The 12,708-nt window shown below is 38.4% G+C and overlaps 2 protein-coding genes across 6 annotated transcripts; one reads left to right on the plus strand and one right to left on the minus strand.

The window, feature by feature from the left end:
• Positions 1-241: 241 nt before the first annotated feature.
• On the minus strand, positions 242-7,063 carry fbxl6 (F-box and leucine-rich repeat protein 6). 2 transcript variants are annotated; one of them, XM_038724227.1, is made up of 10 exons: positions 6,960-7,063; positions 5,224-5,842; positions 4,416-4,574; positions 4,182-4,245; positions 3,372-3,503; positions 2,725-2,832; positions 2,479-2,592; positions 1,757-1,988; positions 1,120-1,363; positions 242-912 (listed from the first exon to the last, which is right to left on the minus strand). In XM_038724227.1, exons 2-10 carry the CDS (start codon positions 5,757-5,759, stop codon positions 783-785), a joined length of 1,719 nt encoding a protein of 572 aa, XP_038580155.1. In that variant the 5' UTR covers positions 5,760-5,842; positions 6,960-7,063; the 3' UTR covers positions 242-782. The 2 variants fall into 2 exon arrangements, with proteins under 2 accessions (XP_038580155.1, XP_038580156.1); XM_038724228.1 differs by lacking the exon at positions 6,960-7,063 and adding an exon at positions 6,830-6,851.
• A 48-nt stretch (positions 7,064-7,111) lies between these two features.
• Positions 7,112-11,971, plus strand: LOC119906825. 4 transcript variants are annotated; one of them, XM_038724225.1, is made up of 4 exons: positions 7,112-7,163; positions 8,120-8,204; positions 8,598-8,667; positions 8,996-11,971. In XM_038724225.1, the coding sequence occupies exons 3-4, from the start codon at positions 8,604-8,606 to the stop codon at positions 11,539-11,541; spliced, it is 2,610 nt and encodes an 869-aa protein (XP_038580153.1). In that variant the 5' UTR covers positions 7,112-7,163; positions 8,120-8,204; positions 8,598-8,603; the 3' UTR covers positions 11,542-11,971. The 4 variants fall into 4 exon arrangements, with proteins under 4 accessions (XP_038580153.1, XP_038580154.1, XP_038580151.1 ...); XM_038724223.1 differs by having other exon boundaries at positions 7,126-7,163; positions 8,092-8,204; XM_038724226.1 differs by lacking the exon at positions 8,120-8,204 and having other exon boundaries at positions 7,116-7,163.
• Positions 11,972-12,708: the final 737 nt, after the last annotated feature.

Below are 12,708 nucleotides of genomic sequence, written 5' to 3' on the forward strand. Positions count from 1 at the left end.
CTGGAATTATTATACTTACTTAACATGTATTAGCTCTGTACAATACATACTGTGCAAGAATTTCCTGAAGATTACTTAGATTGGTTAGACACCTTTTAGAGCTGTTTAAGCACCCAGAGTACTTCAACAATATTAACAAATTAAATTTCAACAATTGTTGTAAGACAGACCACATTTGGTCATTCTGTAAATTTAGCTTTACCGGCAGCACTCTCTAGTGGAAAGAAAGTATATAACCAACTTTAACAAGATAGACATTTTTTATTTCAAATATCTCTTGACAAAGATGTTACTGTGACTTAGTGTAAGAAAGCAGTGAAAAATTGCATTCAAGAAATTCTGGTATACACAACTGAATGTCCCTGTAGGTTTACAATTTAGGTAATTCATATAAATGTATTCAAATCCAACATGTCAGTGTCACTCCTTAAGCTACGTGTAGACTGTGCTTTTACTGACTCTTATCTGACCTATTATTAATACAGCAGCAAAAGTTTTTTTTTCTTGATTCCAAACCCTTGGTCTCAGCTTTTTAGCAACAGTAAGGAGTGCTTGAATGCTTCGAAGTTGCATGAATTGTTCTGTGTGAACAGTATACATATATAACATTTACAAAAACACCTGAATATCCACATTATTTAAACACATAAACTGTATATAAAGATATATACAGTATACAGTCTATGCTTGAACAACAAATCCACAAAGAGGCATGTTTTAAGATATTGATGTATGCCTTCTAAATTCGGTTTATGATTTCTGGAATCAAACGAATATCTGAACTACTCCAATTTGTCCAGCAGTTGACGAATGTCTTCCTGGCCACGGTAAATTCTCTTCAGTCCTCTTGGAAGATAACGGCAGGAGGAAAGGTTGAGGTAGCTAAGAGCAGTCATTTGGCCGATGACAGACCTGCAAAATAAAGTACAAATTTTTTTTGTGTCCTTGTGAAATCCTTGAAAAGATATTTGACAATGCTAGACCCGCAGTGCTCAGGATTTACCAACTTGAATGCGATTCTCAGTTTTGTATGCCAGCCAATTGTCTCTTTAAAGTGTTGGTTCATACTTTTTGGGATTATTTGGACTAGTAGCGTTAAGAAGTTAAACTAGCGAGTACCTGAGGGCAGGTGGTGTGATCCTGGTCCCACTCAGGTTGAGTGAACGCAGGGTCTCAGCCTCTGTTGCCTGAGCAAGGTGACTCATTGCTAACTCCAGGTCCTCCTCAGTGAACAGCTGATTTGCAATGTCAAGCTGTTGCAGTGTTTGACTCCATTTCCGGGTCACCATGTGAAGCCCCGCCTTTGGTGACGACAACCCAATGTTGCTGCTAAAATACTGTCCCCAGAACAGACACTCGAGCTCTGCCAAATCAAACACAGGAGGTAGCATTGATTAACAAACTGGGTTTGGATGCAAATCCCATTCAGTTTTATTTATATAGTGCCAAATCGTAATAGAGGTTATCTAATTCTTAATAGAAGACTCATATCACAGATGCAGCTTGGTATAGTAAATTAGAAGAAATTACTATACCTTTCTGTAAAGTAATCAAAGGCACAAAGTATACAAAACTGTCAAATTATGTATTTCTATTTCCTCCAATACATACTTTGTTTACAAACATTGTGGATTAAATAAGACCATCGTTAGCTTTTCGGTATAGGCCCCAAATTAAGTCCCATTTTAAATCATATTTAAGTCACTTATTACTCCAAAATTTACATTACAGTATAAATTTCATGACTTAGCCCTACCGAGGCATGGTAGTGTTGCAAGGCCAGATGGTGTGATTCGTGAACAGCCTCGCAGGTCCAGCACCCGCAGCCTGGTGGAGCCAAAGAGAATGTCCCACAAATCTTTGTCGGTCATATAGGAATAAGACGTAGTTGCGATACATAGCTCCTCCAGTAACGGGAAGCCTAATGTCGAATCAGCACCATTACGCATTGTCTTATGCAGAGGTCTGACATTCAGCATCCGGAAGGTCTGATAAGAAGTACAATAGATAGAATAGATGTACAACTTTCATAGGTGAACACATATATGACACATAACATGGAAAATGCGAAACTTATCAAAAGTCTAAAGTCTTGTTTTGTCCTACCAACAGACCAAAACCCAAATCTATTCAGTTTACAGTGATAGATGACAAAGAAAAGCTGAAGTTCAGCATTTTTGCTTGAAAAATGACTGAAGTGATTAATCAATTATCAAAATACTTACCAATTAATTTCCTGTTGATCGAATAATCAATTGCTTCAGTTTATATAGCATTACACTTCATGTGTACACAAGATTTGTAATCACCATTTTTTTCATTTAACAGCACTGTACCTCCAAAGCAAGGAATTTATAGTGGCACATGCATAAAACACTATCATACAATTACCATTGCAAATGAGTTACATTTACATATAGTCACAAAAGTCACATTGACACAGAAGACTGAAATGTTTGATTAGATTTTTTTTTTTACCTTGAGTTTAGGTGATGCCATCTGTAGTGCCTGGATGCAAACTGGAAGTTCACAGTCTTTACTGTCAAGCTTTGTGTTTACTTCCAACAACTCCAAATCAGGACAGTAGCCCCTCTGAAAAAAAACAAACAAATACTATAAGTTGTCTGTACTAAGTTGATCCATGCTCCGTGGCTTGGGTTGTGTGTAATGCATATATAAAAATAAAAACATAGGAAGATAAAAGGTGGGGTGAGATGGGCTTACGGTGATGGCAGTTAGAAGTCTGTCATTCTTTAGTCCATGAGTGAACAATATTTGCTTTATCTGGCTCCCATGATTTTCAAGGAACTCCAGGACTCCTTCAACCTGAAACTAGAGCAAAAACAAGTGCTCTACAAATCTACAATATTTATCTGTCTATATGTCACCAAGAAGGTTGGAAATAAACATCTGCCAGGACTTGCTTGTTATAAGGTACAAGATAAATGTATTTGTCATATTAAAACAGGGTTGTAAAATGAGATGCAATTTGAAGTTCCCTTTATGCTACAGGGTGAACAGGCTGTGGCTGTGGTGGATATCAATGGTGCATCAAATTGGCTATTAGCTATCCAAGATTTAGAGATCCTGTTATTTTTCATCCTTCCTTCATGTTTGTCTAACTGTTGGATCTTTTTGCTTTTGCTTTTATTGTCCCACATACACAAAGCACCAATGAAAAATACTTTGGACAATCATGTATCGAAGTGAATGAAAGAATATTCTTTACCTGAGGAGGTTTTAAAATTGACAGTGGCTGATATATTTCAGGGTGCCTTCACCACCACCAAAACATTTTTTATTACTGTTAAACTAATACCATCCAATATATTTTTCTACAAAAAGGTTTACTGAGCTGGTTCTTGATGTACCTCTGAATACTGGAGATTTATGCTCTGCAGAGACCGGCTGTGCAAACCAAGGCTATGGAAGGCCCCTGCTGTCAGGCCTGTACAGTAGGAAAGCTTGAGGGAGCGAAGGTGAGGGCAGAACTGCGACACAACCTAAATTTCATCACATCATAAAACAGAAACAAACAAAAATGAACACGAAACATGTTCATAAGTAGAATTCTTAGGGTTTAACCTATAATTTATCAAGCAATATTAAAAAAAGAAAGAAAAAATAGACATAACTCCTAACATCAACACTGGCTTTTATTTTTTGACAGCCAGATCTCTTACTTGAAAACATTTCTTCAAATACAGTCTATTAAGACTGTAACTAACAATTACTTTCATGTCAACAAATCACTTATAGTATAATAGAAAATAGTAATAAAAATGCTTGGTATTTAGCACAATATTTTTTACACAATAATTAGGGCTGGACAATTAATCAAAAAATATTACCGAAATTGCAATATGGCCAAGTGCAATATCCAAATTAAAGGAGCTGCAATTTTTTGCTAAAAGTAAAATTGGGGTGCTTACAGAGATGCCCCGGCCTACAAATCATATTCTCCAGACATAAGGGAACATGCTTGTTTGATAAAGTCCCCCATCATCATTTTTATTTTTTTTTCAGTGAAAATGAAATGCAGAAACTACTATTCCAACTAAAATCGTGACTCATAACACAATGGAAACATCTGTCAAAATAATCGCAATATGATTTTTTGTTGCATATCGCTCAGTTCTACTAATAAAATAAAGGACAGATATCTCATCTTGATGACTTACCTCTACAGCATAGCTGACATTCTTTGTCCAGTGACAGAGAGAGAAGTCTTGTAGCTGGGAGAATCTAAAAAACAAGAAAATTAGCTAATTATGCTGAACTACCTATAATATTCAGAACAGTTTTATTTTTAAGATAGTACCTAGGCCTATATTATATATTATAATATAAGCACAAACTAAAAAAGCTCACATAATGTATGTGCCAAGCCTCCTCATAAAACTAATAATACAGACCTGTTCTGTGCCAACCAGTCAATAGTGTCCTTAATCATCTTCTCAGTTTTAGGTAGCTGGTTTTTCCCTGGTGCAATCCAGCAATGACCTACAGTGACCTTACGCCACAGGACCGGACTGGAGGCAGCAGCGTTCCACAGATGACAAACTCTGGCCATCCTTCACAAGATACACAAGAGGAAAAAAATTTTTTAGATTTATTTCAGAATGTATGGTTCTCAAATAACAGGGTACTCTAGCTGGATGATATAGTTTAAATAAACATCAACATACTTAAAATGTATCTCAGTTAATTATTGTTGAGGCAAAATGTCAAAAACTCACTGAAATCAAATGTGAATCTTTGCTTGTTGGTCAGACAAGACGTCACCTTGTGCTAATTTTTCAATATGTTCTGACATTTTATGGACCAAATGATTAATGAAGAAAATAATCACAGGTTTAAACAAGTATTTGCAGTCCTAATCATGATATTGTAAATGCATACGCAATCATACATATAAACATGCCATTGATGTCTAATGCTATGTAAAACTGTTATGCACAAAAACAGATGAAACTCTTCCCATGTATACATTTATTTTGCTAGTATTAATTAAAAAATCTGAATCATTCATTTGGACAACATCATTTTGTAAGACTATAACACGATATGATCAGAATGATATGTTTCCCCTGAAATCTGAACAACAATAATTTTGAAATAAACAATCTCCCAGTCCTATATGTTGTATCTCAGTCAGTTCATAGTATAAACCTCTTAAGTATTCACTAATCCCTGCTACATCAAATCAAACGTGTTTATTACCTGCACAGAAAAGGTACAGCGCCATCTTGGACAACCACCATCTGAAAAATATTGATAAGCACCTCCTCGGGAAGACTTTCACCCCACCTGTGGTCTGTTGCTTTCTGTGGAACAAACAAATTAGTGTCCTTTTTGTCCTTGGCAACTGGAGTATTTGCCAGTTTAGGTCTGGCACGGGCTGTCTTTTTTTTCTTAATATGAACAATTTTCCCTTTTCTTTTAGTTAGCTTCTTCTTTTTGCTTCCCTTCTTTGGGGGAGTCCAGGCTGAACCATCGTACTGAGAAGTAGAACTCGATATGACAAGAAGCATATCTTCCCCTTGATGGACAGTGTAGCCAAGTGGCGCTGGCCTGGAGACTCTGGCCTTTTTCTTCTTCTTGGCTTTTGCATTTTTAGGCTGATCAGCAGTCCTCTTCAAAGATACCCTCTTTGGCTTCGGTCCATCGTCCCCTTGACCTGATGTATTTGATGTGCTTGGTGCAGTGTCTTCTCTTCTGTCACTGTGTGTTAAAGCCTCTGCTTCAGAGGAATCCATCCTGCGTGTGCTGCTAACTAGTCTTTATCACAAGCTTCATTCCAAGAAAATCAGACATTGGCTGACAAATGACAAATCAGCATCTGAAAACAGAATCAGATTAAGATCAGTCTGTATCTGTGTGGATGATTAAATCTCTCCTGTGTGGATAAGAATGTCATGTACTTAATGGGGAGAAAGTAAATATATTAGAGTAACTCAGGAGAATGCAATCATATCTAGTGTCTTACATACAGAACATCACGACTGACATCTTTCTCAAGACTCTTGCAAATGTAGATCAAACACAAAAGCCCAGATGTGAGGTCAAAGTCAAAGCCACAGGGGATGGTACCATATCAGGAGCATCTGTACAATCTTTGGCAATCCAGCAGAATCCTAAAGTGGGTCGGGTGTGCACTGGTACGTGATGAGGAGTTGTTATGCGATTAACTGCACAAATCAGAGAAACTAGCAATTTTCAAAAGCTCAAGATGGAAATATCCCTTCCCCTTGTTTTGGTTGGAAAATACATGGCTGTGTTAACAAAGAGGTGTAGACAGTGATTCACAGGTGTTTATATATATATATATATATATATATATCTGTTTGCATCCGGTTGTGACCACTGCTGCATGGGTGAAGCTTTATCTATGATACATCATTGACTACTTTAATTGTAGTTTTTGCGCTAGACACATCTCGGGCACGTTTTGATGAAATAACTACAGGGATTCCCAGTGGTAAAAACCATCTAACGCTAAGTATGTCCAAATTTGAGGTACACTTCATTAACTTCATTGGTCTCTTTTTGTTCCTAACCTGTGCTGACCATTCGTCGTCCAGGAAACTGAAGGATGCCGAGGATGAATTTGAATTTGAAAGTCTGATAGCTTGGGGGATTAAGTAAGTAAAAAGACTATCAAATAATTTACACATATTACACTACAACGTTTCCTGTTGCGGCAAATATAAACTAAGCATTTACCCATCATATCCATACCATAATATCAATGGCAACGTTAATTTACTCACGTTAGCTAACGTTAGCTAAATGAATCTCTTTGTAAACTAAGCAAACGTTAACTTACTGTGACACAGTTAACAAGTCGCCATGCAACATAACGCAGAAGAACAATGGCATACAACTAAAACAACTTCTGAAATAAAAAAAATCTTAATAATAAGCATTTCGTACTCTGTGTTGCTAATTTACATTACCTGCAGCTAGTTCACCAAAACAACTGACAACCGCCAGCTTCAGTAGTAGACCCACAATGCATTTCATGTCTCCTCTATGATTGGTGGAGACGCAGACAACATCCCGCCTTTTGTAAAACTATCCAATTACTGTCCAGCCCAGTGTTGACGTCGTAGTGTGTGTTGTGTGAACGAACGTGAGTTTCACGTTGGTCCAGTCTCTGGGTAAGGACTTCTTAAATTCTACTTTTACTACTTTGACTTTTTGAATTCTTTGTTACAGCATGCATCACAGCGCTGCTACTCTGGTATTATCACGAATTATTGCAGTTTAATAAGCTGAATTTTCTGCAGCTGAAGTTAGGTGCTAACACTACCAAGTTGCTCAACAAGGCTAACATTAGCATTAGGGACCACAGTTGAAAATTAGCCTTTTGGCTAACATGGGCACATTTACAGTGTTGATCAATGTGCATTGTTCCTGAAAATAAAATAACTAAAACATAAACAATTGCAGATTGTAGCGTTAATGCTTTTATTCTGTACAATTCGGCTCATAGTTAGTGCCAGTGACTAAACCACAGAGCTCGTCTTGGGCTCTTGTGTACATCTTGATTTCCTTTGAAGGAAATAACGTTAAACAAGTTTTATTCTTGCATGTGTACAGTTAGTATAGAATATGCAGGGGTGCTGGGAGAGTTTCCCTTCATTAGCCTGGACCCTCAACTCCCTACAAGGTGGCACAAAATAACACAGATTATATGAATTTTCTAGTTGATTAGGTAGACCATTCTAAAACTAATGAAGTCTAATACAACTACCCTACACTCTGAAAGGTTGAAGCTGGTTTTAGAGAGGTGTTGATTCACCTTTATGGCCATTTTGGAGGTTGTAGTCTGTGGTGCTGCTGTACTTGTTTTTAATATTTTGTCCACCCTATTAATATCAATGATGGTGGACTAAACGTTACAAACACACATCATCATAGTACAATATAATACAATTCAACAGCACCACCTAAACTATTCAAAACTTTTGATACAATTAGCAACATTAAAGTGTGTGTGTGTGTGTGTGTGTGTGTGTGTGTGTGTGTGTGTGTAAATGACCTCTAACTTAGTAAAATGTAAAAAAAATTATTTTCCTGTTTTAGGGAATGAAAGTAGTTATCTTTCCTACAGAGCTACAGTACCGTGTCGCTGTGCATGCTAATGCCAAGGGGTGGCATTTTTCTGCAGCGTTTCATTCTCCAGGACAACTCTGAAAGTATGACACTGTTCCTGTTCAGTTTCATCTCCTTGCTCTTTCAGGAGCACATACTATATGAAACATTGCATTAAATTAATGTGTATTACTTGTTATCAGTGTTATAATGCATTTTGCTTAATAGCATTAGTGTCTTTTCTGTTGTGATGGTTTAATACATTTCTATTAGCAAAACAGCCAGAGTTATAAAAGTGATGGTGGATGGAAAAAAAAAAACACACATCACAATTTAACTATTCAGTTTCACCCTGACTTTAGGCACGATTACACAAGGTTGCCTATTGGCAATAGCATGCAAGCAATTTATCTTACTGTACACGCCCTCTTCTTTAAGTAGTTATGCTTCTAGATGCTGATGATTGAAACTTTTCTACTCTCTGTCTTCAAAAACAGGACATAATGGATGAGGGGGTTGAAGATTTCTCCCTTTGTGGTAAAGTGGCCGTAACTGAAGCTAATCTGAGTAAGTAAAATGGCTATTTAGTAAAGTTGTTATTAATATATATAGACTATATAAGCCAATTCTGTAAATTATAACTTTATTAACAATTCCTTAACATTCCTGTATTTTTATAATATAATCCCCAGACTTCCAGACTACTTTGCATCTGTAGTGGTAACATTGTCATCTATCAGAAAGCAAAAACAAATTTAATTTAATCCAGTACAAACACTTATTTAGTTTAGCAGTCCCCACCTGCAACCTTCCATTCATTCAAAACATTTGCAGCATTACCCTTTGTATACAAGCATTACTTTTCTGTTCACATGCTAACTTTTTCGTTTTTCAGGAGATGAGTACTATTGGAAGCTTGTTGCAGACTTCATTGGTCCTCAATCAGGAGAAGGATTAGAGCTTGAAAAGGCACCATGCAAGAACAGACTTTTGATTCAAGTAGGACTTATGACAGAGGACAATAATTTTCCATGGATTGCCATTGTAGATTGGCTCAAGAAAATTTTCCCCAGTCATCAGTCAGCTGACTTCCGTCGTCTGATTGAAAGAGGTATCGCAACAACACTGAGTCTGGGAAGCGATGCAAGGCTGACGTTCTTGGAATCAGACGTCAACTTTAACTTTGTCGGCCCGATATGTGATAGCATCGGAGTTGAAAGGCAACATCTTTTGGAAATGAGGGATTTTGCAGAGCGAGCACAGTCAATTGAAGTCACGAATGGATTAATTTTTGAGTTGAGCAACTTTGTCACCAGGGAGAAAATTGCACCAGTGGTTTTAGTTACTTGGCTTAGAAACTTCAACCCTGAGTTTTGTAAGAATGGGAATATTCAAAAGGCATATAAAGTCCTTAGAGCCAAGATAAAAAAGTTAAAACTGCATTACCGCAATTATGAAACAAGAAGTCACAGGAGAAATGCAGCGATGGAAAATCTCCTTCAAAGTCCATTTGAACTGGTGCGGAAAAAATCACCTAAATTAATTGTAAGGAAACGCGTGAAAAGAGACGATACCGTAAATTATGAAAAAGTTTCAATCAAGGAGGAATGTGAGAGCTATGACATCATGCAATGTGAGGGACCTGAGATGAACAGAGGAGTTGTGAAGAAATTAATATTGAAAGAACATGTCTCAGAAAGTGATGAGGATTTGAATGCAACCAACAGCGGAGCAGAAACTTCAGATAAAAATGAGTCCCTGACCCTGCTTGACATTGCAATGCTGTCTGTCCAAAAGCTTTCAAGTGCGTATGGTGGGAAAACAACAGCATGCAAGCAAGTTTCCTTAGATCTCCTCAGAAATCATTATACTCTAACATGCAAGGATCATCCAGCCATGGCCGAGTTTGAGAAAAAACTCGACTCACTCTGTGAAGACATTTCACTTGCATCTCCTGTGGTGTTTTTAAACTGCAACGCCAATTTCCTTGTTGACATGCATGATGCAGTTGAGCAGCAGATTATGAACTTTGAAAAGGAGATCATTCTGTCAAGGGGAGAGAAACTAGGCCGCGACAAGCTTCCAAAATTTCAGAACTTTGTGAATTTGTCAGAAAGTGCCACTTCACGCTACATTCACATGACTTGTGATATTTTAAGCCCTCGCACCCAGGATACGCAAAACTACAGAAAACACTGGGTGGCGTTCTGTGAGGAAAAGAAAAATCCCTCCAGACTGGCAGTAAATGAGTCAAACCGATTCAACAACTACTTTGAAGCTGCAGCGGGTGTTATTCACCATCACAAAGAGGTCGCTCTCTTCTTCTCTGATTTACTGTCACTGAACGACAAAAGCCCAAACATTGTTCTGGAAAGTGTTGCCGCTGATGCTAATGATTCTGTGATACAGAGCCTTGTGTGCGTTCTGGCTATTGTTTACTGCAAAATCCTCGGTCCTTACTGGCAACTTCTTAAAAGTGGAGGAGAGTACTCGCACTTCGGCCAGTACACACTCTGTCTCTACCAGAAATTCCTGGATTGGTCCAAAGATCCTTCCACCCTGCTGGAACCTGAAGGGGCCACAAATGTTTTTCGGCAGTACCCTTTGCAGGAGAAAACCTTTCATGGAGTGTTTGACTACTGTGGTCAGTGGCACACAAATAGGGACCTCATCAGAGCTTGCTTGAAGAGGATGGTAAAGGTGATTGCTGGTGTCACTGAGGATCACCTGAAGGATTTCCTGCCAGGAGGAATATTTTCTCAAGTCCCGCCACCAGATTTGAGCGCACAGCTGGTAAGTTGCACATTCTCTGTCTTGATGGCAGATTATCCCTTTTGCCATGTGAACCCTTACAAGAAGACAAGTCCTGAAAAGTCCACCAAACGCTCCTCACACAGCAACCTGTCATCAGAAAGCTCTCAGGAAGATGACACTCGATCGGGTTCACCTGACAACAGCTCCGATGATTCTTCCGGTTGGGAAGCTAAGAGGTATACCAACGCTGGCCAAAAAGATGACTTCAGTCCGCAGTCAAAAAAAGGTAAAAGAGAAAAGGCAGGAAGGCCACCAACTGAGGAGCGCGAGGAGAACATGGATAAGGACTACATAATAGCTACAGTGAGCAGAAACGGAGGGCCATGTAAGTCACAGCAGGATGTTGACAAAATGCTGCTGCGTTTTGATGGAAAACCCAGAGTAGAGAAACGGGAAGCAGTCCGCTGCGAGATACTGTACCATAAAATGATTCTGAACAACACAGACCCAAACTTGGATTGCGTTTTCCAAAACAGCACAAACATGGTGTTGAAGCTGAAGCTCGCACTTCCTCGCGTTAAACCTGGGTACTCCCTTGTTTGGGCGCCAAGAAAGACAAAAGCAACCCCTGTGCGCCGAGACACAACAGATGCTGCAGCTGACAAGATCAAAAGCAGCCACACATGAGCTTTCATTGCATGTAAAAATCTTGATGCTGAGGGACAGAGGATGATAAATGACTTGGAATGACAGGAAAGAATCTGTGTTATCATGTGACTTCCTCATGATTCTTACAAACTAAGCAGAAATACACACATTGACCTCAATCTTTCCACACAAATAATGTATGATTATGTTTGTGGCAGATGTAGCAGCCATGTGTTACGTGCTGTATTTTCAATGCCAAAAATTTAAATGATGAGGATTAATTTTGTGGCTCTTATGATATGACACATTCCTTGATTTGCATGTTCCTGTATTGTAACAATGCTTTTCTAGTAAGTTAACTTTTTTGTTGCAGAAAAGAAAATTTTTGTTAATGCTAGATTGTACCCTTTGTGATCATGCAGAGGTCATATGCACATTTACCACTGACAAAATAAACATCTTTTTCATATTTTGTTGATATTTACTGTGCCGTCCTGTATCATAAACTAGACAAGAGTTCAGTGTTACAAAATCAGCCTAGCATTAGTTCAAGTTCATGGCTGTATCAGTCAGGTTTTTTGTTTGTCAGCCACATAATAACCTTGTGTTTCTCTGATTTGAAGGGCATTTGTTGTTGCATCACAGGCATCAGAGCTCATACTTATAAAAGTGTTAAATGGGAGGGGCTGAAGAAACCAGAGAGGCGGGGATAACAGAAGGGTTTATTGGGGTCACTGTGCCAAATTGATTTATTTTTCCAAAAATATAGGCAAAGAAGGGAACCAAACCCACTACAACTCTCGGAGAAGATGATAGTCCCCAAGCCTTATTATGAACGCCATTTGATATGATGTTATGGTATTGACCTATGCTTATGCAGTTGTATCCAAGCTAAAGATAACATTGATATGTAACCACAACTTAATATCGTTACACAACCCTGTGTTGTAAAATGATTTATCTGCCTTGTACCTTGCACTTACATATTTAAAGCTACTAAGTGCATACATCATACACAGCAAGTCAAATAAAGGTCCAAGTGTAGGCTTTTTAGGGAAATCCTTTGGTGTTGAATGAGCTGTGTCTCAGATGCCGCCCGCTTAAGATGTCAGCGTGAGCGAAAACAAACTCATGTAACCGTGTGTCTCCGAAGAGTTCTGTGGTGGTGGTGCCTTCAAGTTTCTTGGGAAACGCGTATACTGAAAG

The sequence above is a fragment of the Micropterus salmoides genome, unplaced genomic scaffold, assembly GCF_014851395.1.
Source record: "Micropterus salmoides isolate LMB-PRFRI ecotype aquatic unplaced genomic scaffold, ASM1485139v1 Ms_hic_scaffold_17, whole genome shotgun sequence".
Taxonomy (NCBI): Eukaryota; Metazoa; Chordata; class Actinopteri; order Centrarchiformes; family Centrarchidae; genus Micropterus; species Micropterus salmoides.

Excerpts from the sequence above, each read along its gene's own strand:
- fbxl6 (XM_038724227.1), bottom strand. The coding sequence starts at position 5,759 with ATGGATTCCTCTGAAGCAGAGGCTTTAACACACAGTGACAGAAGAGAA. Across the intron at positions 3,504-4,181 it reads ATGTCAGCTATGCTGTAGAG|GTTGTGTCGCAGTTCTGCCC; the intron begins GTAAGTCATCAA and ends GATGAAATTTAG. Across the intron at positions 1,989-2,478 it reads TGGCATCACCTAAACTCAAG|ACCTTCCGGATGCTGAATGT; the intron begins GTAAAAAAAAAA and ends ACTTCTTATCAG.
- LOC119906825 (XM_038724225.1), top strand. The coding sequence starts at position 8,604 with ATGGATGAGGGGGTTGAAGATTTCTCCCTTTGTGGTAAAGTGGCCGTA. Across the intron at positions 8,668-8,995 it reads CGTAACTGAAGCTAATCTGA|GAGATGAGTACTATTGGAAG; the intron begins GTAAGTAAAATG and ends TTCGTTTTTCAG.